This window comes from Oryctolagus cuniculus, chromosome 5, assembly GCF_964237555.1.
Source record: "Oryctolagus cuniculus chromosome 5, mOryCun1.1, whole genome shotgun sequence".
Lineage (NCBI taxonomy): Eukaryota > Metazoa > Chordata > Mammalia > Lagomorpha > Leporidae > Oryctolagus > Oryctolagus cuniculus.
Genome location: NC_091436.1, coordinates 41,212,820 through 41,225,354, shown reverse-complemented (window position 1 = coordinate 41,225,354; position 12,535 = coordinate 41,212,820). Strand labels below are relative to the sequence as shown.

The window sequence follows — 12,535 nt, the reverse complement described above, 5'->3', positions numbered from 1 at the left end:
AAATGGTCTTGATTAATCATAAAGTACTTTCTCTGATTAAAACTGTATGACTACATTCATTGTTGTTGGTTTAAAATGCAATGATAATATACTTTGAGAAAGTAGTTGAGGCCGGCGCCACAGCTCACTAGGCTAATCCTCCGCCTTGCGGCGCCGGCACACCGGGTTCTAGTCGCGGTCGGGGCGCCGGATTCTGTCCCGGTTGCCCCTCTTTCAGGCCAGCTCTCTGCTGTGGCCAGGGAGTGCAGTGGAGGATGGCCCAAGTGCTTGGGCCCTGCACCCCATGGGAGACCAGGATAAGTACCTGGCTCCTGCCATCTGATCAGCGTGGTGCATCGGCGACAGCGCGCCAGCCATGGCGGCCATTGGAGTGTGAACCAACGGCAAAGGAAGACCTTTCTCTCTGTCTCTCTCTCTCACTGTCCACTCTGCCTATAGAAAGAAAAGAAAAGAAAAGAGAAGAGAAGGGAGAAGGGAGAAGGGAGAAGGGAGAAGGGAGAAGGGAGAAGGGAGAAGGGAGAAGGGAGAAGGGAGAAGGGAGAAGGGAGAAGGGAGAAGGGAGAAGAAGAGAAGAAGAGAAGAAGAGAAGAAGAGAAGAAGAGAAGAAGAGAAGAAGAGAAGAAGAGAAGAAGAGAAGAAGAGAAGAAGAGAAGAAGAGAAGAGAAGAGAAGAGAAGAGAAGAGAAGAGAAGAGAAGAGAAGAAAAAGAAAAGAAAGTAGTGTGTGTTTTAATGTGTAAAAAACAATGGGGGTCGGTGTTGTGACATAGTGGATTAAGCTGCCCCCTGTGATACAAGCATCCCATAGAGCACTTGTTTATGACCCAGCTGATTCTCATGTGATCCAGTTCCCTCCTAATGTTGCTCCTGGGAAAGCAGTAGGTGATAGCCCAAATGTTGGGTCCCGACCACTCACACACTCACATGGAGATATGGATGGAGTTCCTGGTTCCTGACTTCAGTGAGGGTTGCAGCCAGCTAGGGAGTGAAACAGCAGACCAAAGATTTGCCCCTGTCCCCTTTCTCCCATAACTGTGACTTTCAACTATATAAAATAAATCTTTTTTTATTAAAGATTTTTATTTATTTATTTGACAGGTAGAGTTGCAGACAGTGAGAGAGACAGAGAGACAGGTCTTCCTTCTTTTGGTTCACTCTCCAAATGGCCACAATGGCTGGAGCTGCGCCAATCTGAAGCCAGGAGCCAGGTGCCTCTTCCTGGTCTCCCATGTGGATGCAAGGGCCCAAGCACCTAGGCCATCTTCCACCGCTATCCCAGGCCATAGCAGAGAGCTGGACTGGAAGAGCAGCAGCCGGGACTAGAATCAGCGCCCATATGGGATGCCGGCACCGCAGGCAGAGGATTAACCTAGTGCACCACAGCTCTGGCCCCACATAAAATAAATCTTTTTAAAAAATGTATGCATGTTCCTAACTGCAGCACTAAAAATAACTCAGTAATAGAAGATTTACAAAAATTCAAACATATACAGCCAATAGAACATCAAGCAGTCATTAAATGTAATAAAATATCCTGTAGAAACACACATACAAAAAAAAAAAAAAACAGGTTGAAATGATGGCAGGTAAAATAAACAGAGCCTTAAAACGTGTGTGTGTGTGTGTGTGTATATATATATATATATATATATACACACACATACTGCGTATGTATTATACTCAAAATCCACGGGTATGGAGAAAAATAAAAATGATAATGGCTCAACAAAAACAAAAGTTATGTAAATATTGCAGCATTATGCATGTATTTTAAGTTTTGCTATATAGTTATAACTTTCTTTTCACTTAATTATATCCTTACATAATAATATAGCCTTCTTTCCTCATTTTATGATCTTTGTCATGAATCCTATCTTATATGTAATTACTATATACAGCCCTGCTCGTTAAAAAGTGTGCATGTACATATGCACAATGTTTACAGATGAAGTGAACATGACAAATATTAGAAACTATTGATGCTAAGCAAAAATGCAAAAAAGCTGAATTTAAATAAAAGGCCTACCTGCAAAATTTGGTATTTTTATTAAATAATTTGTAAAACAATTTGTGTATATGAATCCCATGCAATTTCATAAACTCTGAGACCTCCAATAACATCAAGCCTAAGAACAGGTATGTTACTCCTGTCGTATTTTCTCTATGTAAGGAGCATAGAGGTTGTTTTAGAGAGCTGCCACGTGTATAATGAACATACACATACTTACATATGGTGCAGGGATCACTAGAAGAGAGAGATGTGGAAGTTTATAAAGGGATCTCTGTAACCATGATTATCCCATAAAAAATTTTTAGGCAATGTTCAAATTTGTAAAACTAATTTCCTTAACTGGAAAGTCAATTTTATAAACAAATGAAACCTTCCTTTTGGCAACAAAGTATTAAAAGTTCACATGTAGCATTAGTTCAAACTCAAAACAATTTAATAAATAAAAATCACTGCTTTAGGAATTGCTTTTTCATTTTTTTTGTAGAAAAGGATTATGTAGTGGTATAAAATCATAACATGGCAAAAAAATGAAAGATGAATTATTTAAACTCAACTTCATTGAAACTATTTAACTAACACAAATAAATGGACATGACTCGATGATTTCTAGGCCGTATCATATGTAGTGACAGCTGAATTTTCAGTGATTTTACTTACAGTGACATAAAAGGCAAACATATCTGCAATTTGAAGTTCATTTTCTATTGGGTTCATGATATATAACTTTCAAGAATCAAAATTAGAATTTAGTCACTATCTCTTTCCTTCAATTTTCCTTCAGTTCACATGAAGGTTTGTGGAGAGGAAAAAGGAAGGAAGAAGTAACCCTACAACAATTATTAGCTATAATAAGGCTGTAAATTGTATAAAGAAATGGATGACCAGAAAGAGAGATCCTAAGCTCAAGATCTTAGGTTCAAATTTAGGTAAAATTCAAATTATGCAATGAAAATCATTAGACACAATCAAGCAATGTCATTTTTTTCCATCCAAAACTACACAGAATGACCAACAGTCTCCTAAGATCCTAATTATCACTAGGATGGATCTGGATAAGTGAATTCCAAAAATAAATGACAACTGAAAGCCGAGGCTGATTCTTTGAGTAGAGGTGAAGGACATCAGTATCAAGTCTGTTAATTATTGTGACTACACTGGCACCAGCAAGGGAATGTCTAAGCCCACAGGCTGGGTCTCTTATTCTCATCTTCTTTTTAGAGGAAAAAAAAAAAAAGATTTTATTTATTTGAAAGAGTTATAGAGAGAGGTAGAGACAGAGGGAGAGGTCTTCCATCCGCTGGTTCACTTCCCAGATGGCCACAACAGTTGGCGCTGAGCCAACCTGACGCCATGAGCCAGAAGCTTGTTCCAGGTCTCCCACGTGGGTGCAGGGACCCAAGGACTTGGGCCATCTTCCACTGCTTTCCCAGGCCATAGCAGAGAGCTGGATTGGAAGAGGAATACCAGGACCAGAACTGGCGCCCATATGGGATGCCAGCACTTCAGGCCAGGGCTTTAACCATTGTGCCACAGTGCCGGCCCTAAACTCATCTTCATAAGGAATATATCCTTGAAGGATTGCTTTTGTGACCCAAGTTCTTCTAATTCTATCTAGGTCATTTGCTTTGCCAAGCCCTCCTGTGTCATTTCATTTCGATCATTTATTAACACATCATTTTATTTATAAAGCCTTTCCATTACTTGGTAGCAAGTAAAAGTCATAGGACTTCAGGGGAAACCCAAGACACTTCATAAGACTAATGCTGTTATTCAAATCATTTCCACCTGTCGGCTTTATTGTACTCTGCAAAATTCAATAAAAACAAATGAAGCCAATAAAAAGACTACTTAATGATACAGTTAACAGCTCAACATGTGGTAAAGTACTATGGAAGAATAAATACAGTGTCGTTTTCACTGGTTAGCAAATGCTTATCCACAGGAAAGTTAGTCAGATGAGGCCATTTTAAGCTGAAAACCAACCAATTCTATTTAGTAAAGTTAATTACATTGCAACTGATGATATAATATCACCTACAAGGAAATGTGCCCTGAACTGAGGTATGACTAGCTCCTGAGGGAAAAATTTTAAAATGGTAGTGACTGAGATGGTTTCATATTTGTTTAACTTTCACAACTCTTACGCTGGGAACTCCTAGCATTATAGATCATTTGTAGACTATACAGATATTGATTCCTTGATAAGTCTCTCTCTCTCTCTCCCTCTCTCCATGGAATTTAGAATATATTTTATGATCCCTATATCACAGATATTAAGAAAACATGCAATTAGTTTGAAGACATAAATTAGGACATGAATTGTATCTTCTTTTTAATATCTCCATCTGTCTGCACAGATTTCTGTAGTGTGGTTCAAAAGAAAGCAAGAAGGCAAATCAACCTGCAGTGACTACTGGCAGGAAAGTGTTTTATACAGGATTTCACAGCAATTAGGGATGAGGCCATAGGTTCTTTATTTATCACAGGAACTAATCCAGCTCTATCAAGAAAAGTCAACAATGAGTGAGAAACAATATTTTTGATCAGAAATTCTCCCTCACTTCTCAAGATTTCTGGGGTATTCTGTAGTTTTATAGTATCACTATATGTTAATTTTTATTGCAATTCTAACACTGGACTGTCAAGTGTAGACTTGATTTACACTGAAAATGGCAATGTGTACATCTCAGACCCTCCATAAAATTGTTAAATGAACAGATGTCCCTTCCAATACACTCCACCTCCTGAACCTCCTTCCAATATTCTAAGATATTCCCCTGTAAAATAATGTATTATATGGCGAGGCCAAGGCAACTTCAGCTGGCTGACAAGGTCACAGCAGAAGGTCTGTCTCAGCAAGGCGTGAGAAGGACAGCTGAGGTCTCTTGGTGGTTTTAGGTTTGTTGGGAACAAGACCCTGCATAAGAAAGCCGGAGCTTCCTGGTGGTCCTGCTAATGATTGCTAATCATTATTCCTAATTTTAGGAAGTACTCCTATTTCCTTATCCCCCAAATGCTCATTGCTTTGTAAATTCTAATCAAATCAAATGCTAACATAGGAGAAGGGTTAATGCTTTAAAAGTTGAGCTGTTTGTGGAAAAGAATCAAAAGATATTTCCCTCTAGTATAAAGATAAATGTTACTAAAGCTTTAATTCAATATGTACTACAAATATAGCAATGGTTAGGATGTCAAAACTATAGAATAGATCTAAGTGAACCTTTAAATAAGTGCAATAAAGAAATTAGAATTACAGAAAAAACTGCAAAGAGGGGATGCATTTATAAAGGGCCTGCTTTGAACTTGGGGCTTCCTATAAAGATTAGATTATGAAAGTAATATTCTAGCTTATGTAGCCAATTTCTGCATAGCTCGACAGCACTCCGGGCCTTGGCATGTGTGGGCAGCCCATTATCTCGCACCTGTCTGTGACTGTAACCCATGCTCTGAATATGCCCTTGGAAATCAAAGAAATTATAATTAGAAAAAAAATGGACAACAGACTTGTTATTGTGAGAAAAAAGAATCATTATTTGACTTATGATATAAAAATAAAGTCTGGTGCTCGAGAGCCAGAGCCCTGCCATCAGCCTTGCTGTGAGTGTGTCGCTCATTTCTTTGAGCCCCAACACTTGTCACACACTGGGGCACCTGGACTGGCTGGAGCTGGTCTCAGGCAATTATAACATGTGATTTGCATGAGAATTAATGATATAGGACAATGTACATATTTGGAAAGGAAAGTAATTCAAAAGCAATAAAGTAAGTTAGATCACTTACAATTAATAACATCTCTGTTGAAAAAAAACTTTCTTGATTACTAGGAATGATAGTATTTTCCAGGAACTTAATTAATTTCATAATACCAATCTATTCTTAGATCAGTAAAGAAGAGTGTAAACAACACATATTTATCTGTGTAGAGTTTTTGATAATATGCATTCCACAAACTTTATGGAAGCCACTCATACATATAGATTTCATTTTTTTTTGCACCAAAATTAATTTATCCTTTAACTCCATTTTTCCAGGTAATTTTTGAAGTTCCCTCGTGTGTGTGTATGTGTATGTGTGTGTTTGTGTGTGTAGTGTGTGTATTATTAAAGGCATGTTTTCATGGTCTCTCTGCCTACAGTCCTTCCTTAACGCGAACTCCTCTTCCACAGAGATGGGGTGATCTTTCTAAAAGCAAATCCATTAGTCTCAGGCTGCATCATAAAACTAGCTAGATAACAGCTGAATCATGTCAGAACTAACCATGGCTTATCTGCCAGTTTTTATCATACCACAAGTCCAGAGTTAGCCAGTGATTCACTGAACCCATCTATATTCAGAACCCAAAAAACATCAGTAATGTTTACAACTGGGTTAAACATGCAGTCTCCTCTGTTTTTCCTTCTATTCATTTTAGTTTTTATTTATATGTCTATCCCTCCTGAGGACAAGTGGCTTATTTGCAAAGCAACGCCTGTAGAGCTTTGAAGACCTAATCCAACACTGTAAACAAAAAAAGAAGCCAACAAAAGATTTTCTGAATAGATAAATATATTTCACACAAATATTCTCTGCACAATATGAAAAACTAAATCAGATAACTACTCAATAAAAAGAAAGGAATCTCAGCCAAGATTTTAGTCTTTTAGATCTTTAGGAAATTAAGAACTATTTTCCTGTACTTCTCTTATGACTTTTTACTATTAGTTTTCTTAACTTTAATTAGGATAGCATTGCCTAAATTTTGAAACATGTACTGATATAAGCCTTAGTTTGACATCAAATTGTAACTAATTCTTCTATGGTTAAACTAAACAATTCAGAAGAGATGTTTGTTTTAACCTCTATGCTTAGTGTCAATGGCAGTAAGTCTTTGTGATTAATAACTATCTTGGACAAAAGTAACAGTATGTGTTACCATGTTGTTGATGAAGCTACAACATAAAAACCAAAATTTCATTTCTGACCAGTGGCTTTTCTGTTGTTGTGCTGTTGTTGTTGTTGTTGTTCCAGTTTTGGATTTAGGACTGAAAAAAAAGCATTTTAAGTATTTGCTTACATGTAAAACTGCTACTTTCTTTTTCCTTGCATTATAGTCCTGCATGTTCCACTGAAAACCGCCACTGCCAAGAGTGTTGAACTTCAGTGTAAGTGTGCAGAGTAGTTTCCCCAACTATGTAAATACATTACGTTCTGGACACTCTGAACTATTGACCCACCTTATGAGGGAGATGTTGCTAAAATGTCATTTAATCATAAAACTGCTCCACAATGGCTTACCCAGCAGCAGAAGGCAATGTAAAAGAGCAACGTTAACATGCAATTGTCAGAACATCCAATGCAGACGATTTCTGATGATGGCATATTTTATTTCCATTTAATAAGAGAAAGGGAAACTTTATTTTCTTAGCTTCTGTACCAGATGGCATACCCAGAGGAAATAGACACACGGAAAAAAAAAAAAAAAAAAAAAAAAAAAAAAAAAAAAAAGCTCACTTTCTCTGATTGTTCAATAGAGTTTTTTAATTACTTCCCATTTAATATCCCTTTTTAAAAATTTGTAAAATACCATAAGAAACATTGTCTAAACAATAACATGGGTGAGATGTAAACTAACAGGTGAAAATCATACCCCTCAGGTTCACAGAAGAGCATGAGGCAAGCGTAGGTGGCTTCACTCACCAGAGGCTGTAATTACTACCTCTCCTAACTTAAGAGTTCCTGAAGCTGGTAATTGCCTTACCAAATGGTTTTAATGTACTTTAGAAAGAAAACCAAACAACAACAACAACAAAAACATAGCTTTGGCAACCAGGCAGGACATTTTTAGAAAATAATAAAGTAAGGCACTTTTTGACACTTCTTTAACTGTTTGAAGTATTTAAAACACAGCATATATTGGAGTGTTCAAAAGAATTTATCGTGTTTTCAAGAAAAGTAAAGTTGTAAACATTAAGGCATGCTTTCTCAGGGTCTCATTTAGCCACACAGACTCCATTTTTTAAATTGTACATGCCTCCCAGATTTTGCTGTTCTTTAATCTATTCATAATACACCATCGCAAAAGGCAGTGGATCACAATGGTAGCATTAAAATGGAAAAGATCCAAGGTTTTTAAAGTACTGGAAAAAATGGGGTTAGGCCCTTGCTACCTGGCATTCTTGCACTGGACAAGCCATTGATTATCATGTTTTTCTCCCCAAGTCTTAAATTCACAAGCTACAAAATTAGAATCATACTATTTCAAACTTACAGTTTGATGTGAATACAAGATATCATGATAGCTGCACTTCCAATGTTGGTTCTAGAATAGCATCAATTGATATTTAACTATAAAAATATTTTTTATTTTATTAAAATGAAAAAATATATTTTTCATTTAAAAATAACAGATGTATTCATTTAAATACATAAATAAAATCAATGAATAAATTTTACAGAAAACTATTCACAAACTTCTCCAAGTAAACAATATTTGCTATTGGGACAGCGCTGTGGCACAGTGGGTTAATGCCCTGGCCTGGAGCGCTGGCATCCCATAAGGGCGCCGGTTCTAGTCCCTGCTGCTCCTCTTCCAATCCAGCTTTCTGCTGTGGCCTGGGAAAGCAGTGGAAGACGGCCCAAGTGCTTGGGCCCCTGTGCCACGTGGGACACCCGGAAGAAGCTCCTGGCTTCGGATCGGTATAGCTCTGTCCATTGCGGCCATCTGGGGAGTGAACCAATGCACAGAAGACCTCTCTCTCTGCCTCTTCTCTCTCTGTGTAATTCTGATTTTCAAATAAATAAATAAATCTTAAAAAAAAAATTTGCTATTGACATAAGTGTCAATCACTAAAATACATCAAAATGAAATTTTAAATATAGTAAACAGTAACTAATTCACTCTTTTATTAATACCTAGTAAAACTGTGACTTTGTGGTGTGAAATGAAATGAGAATTTCTGAAAGGTAGAAAATAATCATTGTTCCTTTATAACTGATACTTATGTGAAATGAGTATCTCACACAAACATGTGGTTACAAAGTATTTATAATTATTCTTAAGGTTCCATGTGGTCTCACAATTCAGAAAGATACAATGCAAAAGAGAAAAGAAAAAGCAAAGCTCATAGAAGGTTTTGCTTTCTTTTGCCAGTTTACATGAAAAATGAATTTTTCTAGATTAAAAAAATAGTTAAGTGTTACACTATAACTGTTAATTAGATGGACTTTGCTTTAATTGTAGATCAGCATTCTTAGTGACTAGCCTAACAGTATTACAAATTATGAACAGATGTTCAAAAACAAAAGCTATTTTACAGGTACTTATGTTAGCATAGATTCCCCCACAATTTTAATTTTCATTTTCATAAACTAACACATTAAGTATTCAAGAATAAACATGTACTCAATAAAAAGGAAGACATATAGGTCCATGTAAAGTGACAGATACTTCAATATAATGCTGGATAGATACACAATGCATCTTTAAACAACAAAAATATTTTCAATAATAAACAATGTAATAAAAAAGAAATCAACTTAGATGAAATTATTTAGTTACTTTTAATAAATAGCTAACCATTCTTTCCATTATAATAATATGGCATAGTAAATAGCTAGGATATATGACTATACATTACTTTTTATTTTAGTTTATCCTTTTGTGCTCTCCATATGCTTCTATTTTAATCGTTTTGTGTCAGGCATAGGGAGGACAATGACAAATCTTAAAGATGAAAGGAAAAAAAATGTAAGGAAAACTTCTCTGTTTTACAGCTGATGTCACTGAGCTAATCCTCAACAACAGGATTTACTAAATAGAATAGTAATCTCATCAAGGTATTGTCCAGAGTAACTTTTCCTATCTATGTTATAAGGTCTGGCCTCTGCATACTGACTGCAACAAAATTATTAAGGAATACAATTTCCACATAGTAAAAAGGCAATCAGTATTTGCTTTAATTCAAAAAGTCTTCTCTCTCAATCATACTTTCACCTACACCTGAGTTTCCAGGACATAGCACGTTCATCAAAATTACAATATAAGAATTTTGAGTCATAACAATACCAAAATAACAATACAGAAGCATTCACATTGCTCTGTAATATGTCAAATGACACAATCAAGATAATGACTTACCTAATTCAGGAATTCTTTCACAAGTATGACTATATCATACTTTAAATAAAGAGAACTTTTAATATTAGGCATCCTCTGTGAGGTTCTTCACATGTTAGGAGGGCCTGCCATTCAGTCTTACCTGCACATTTGGTTCTGGTGATCAGCGGAGGTCCCGGGAGCCCTGTTCCTCCTTCACCAGGTCTTGTAAGCAGGACACGGATTTCATACTCAGTATCTGGATCTAAATGCCATAATTTGTAAGTTGGAGCATTGACTGCATGGGTTTCTGTCCAGGATCCGGATGTCATTCGGTACTCCACTTCTTTCAGGATAATGGGACCATCGCCAATGATGGAGTTGGCATTTAGTTGAATCAGCAAATAGGTGGGCCCAACACCGAGCAGCTGGGGAGGAGCAATGGGTCTTGGTGGTTCTACAAGAGAAGAGTATGAACTCCAATTACTTAAAACTCTAAAGCCTCATAATATACCAATATATGAATATCTCCCAGAGTCTAAAGTCTTAATGACTGATTTATTTAGGATCACATGATAAATATTTGAAAGAATACCAGGACATGAGTGGTCTGGCAACTGCACTTTTAAAGAGAAGATAATGTGTGAGAGGTTGGTTTAAGAACATTTTAACTTAGCACAAGATTCATTTTATTAAAAACATTCCTCTCCAGGAGACAAACTTGTAAAGACACAGTGAACAAGGAAAATAAAGAAAAAAATGTTTAGAGCTAGATAGCTCTGATTAGCAATCTGAACAGAATAGAGCTGATCTTTGATACTGATTTCATTCATGAAATACAGCCAACTGTTTATTTTGGTTTTGTTTTGTATTGCTCTTTAAAATTTTCCAGAGTTCAGAAAGGTGCATAAAAGAAGACAATATAGCAAAAGCTGAACTGGAAGCTGATGCTAGGTCCTGACTAGTTCCCACATACCCACCTCAGAGTGTAAAAAACGGAAATTCACACCTGGGCAAAATCACAAATCACCACACATCACTGGTCTTTGGGAATTGCACAGGGTAAGGCAATGCATAGGACATTCAACTCACATGTGGAAGGACTTAATTTTGGATAGCTTAAGATATTTTGCTTGGAAGATACTTTGGTAAACATTATTTTAGTGTTTCAAGGATGCCTCAGAGCATTTCTTTACCCATTCACAACAATGTACCCAAAGTAAGACACTTCATACAACTCACAGACCTAGCTCTGTGGGTAGGGTCTGTTCACCGGGAATGATATGCAATGAAGTTCTAATCAGTACATTGTGATCAAGTTAGGTTTTCTTTGAATTTCTAGAACATTTCTCACACTTCTCAGGGAAGTTAAAAGACTTTAAATGAAAATGTTAATAATGGTGTAATTGCTAAAAATTTATTTAAATACAATTTTAAGAGAGCACTGCACACTTATTAACTGCAACCACTCAATACTGCCTCACCCTGATCTACCATAGGTAGTGGGGACTGGAGAAAATGCACTCACAGGCAAGTTAGGAACACACAGTAACTTTCAAACTAGATTTTACATTTTAATAATAATACATTGAACAGAAAGATACAATGCAAAAGAGAAAAGAAAAAGCAAAGCTCATAGAAGGTTTTGCTTTCTTTTGCCAGTTTACATGAAAAACGAATTTTTCACTGAAGCCTCTAGTATGCTTTTTAAGTCTGGCTGATTACAACTCTAGTTTCCACCTAAAAAGCCTCTGAATTATAAGCATCCCTAGTAAGTGGTAAGACTAGCTGGTCTAGATTTCTGCAGGGTGCGGTACTCTTCAAGAATATGGCCTAAAAGGTCACATGACAAATATTTATTGAGTATAAACTGCTAGAAAGTTCTACATACTGGCTACACATGCAATATTGTGAAGGAGACACAGTAACAGCATATCAATAAAATCCTTATTTTAAACTGAGAGTTATGGAAAAATCAAACAGAATATTATGATGAAGAATAACAGGTCAAGCTAACATTTTTTTTTTCTATCTCAAACCACTTGAATAATGTAAGGTACTCCCCTCAAATACAGCTCTTTATGGCAATAGCTTTCAAACGAGTTTACAGTAGAACCATATGATCTTGTGATTCTCCTGTGTAAAATCCAAATAAAACTCACATGTTCTATAAACTGTACTAGTATACATTTAAATTTTTTTTTACTTCTATAGAAAAGTAATTCTCCATAGGACCTTTGTAAAATGTAAACATAAAACTGTTTTCTACTTGCTGCTTTGTAATAAAGAGTCAAAATTGTGTAACCAGTCAACTATTTCAATTTCACAACTGAATTCAATACAGAATTATTCTCAAAGGAAAAAGTTTAAATAAAAACAATCTAAGCTTCGTTTTCACTTATCAGCAAAAATAGGATAGAACTAAGCATTTCACACCACAAATTCCACAAAC

At 36.3% G+C, this 12,535-nt stretch overlaps 1 protein-coding gene across 13 annotated transcripts in view; it reads right to left on the bottom strand.

The window, feature by feature from the left end:
* PTPRK (protein tyrosine phosphatase receptor type K) overlaps positions 1 to 12,535 on the bottom strand; it is a 591,026-nt gene that overhangs the window by 229,865 nt on the left and 348,626 nt on the right. For all 13 annotated transcript variants that reach the window (XM_051855347.2, XM_070073615.1, XM_070073617.1 and 10 more), the window contains exon 7: positions 10,247 to 10,540. In XM_051855347.2, the coding sequence (XP_051711307.1) occupies positions 10,247 to 10,540 (294 nt within the window). The remainder of the gene's footprint in view (positions 1 to 10,246; positions 10,541 to 12,535) is intronic.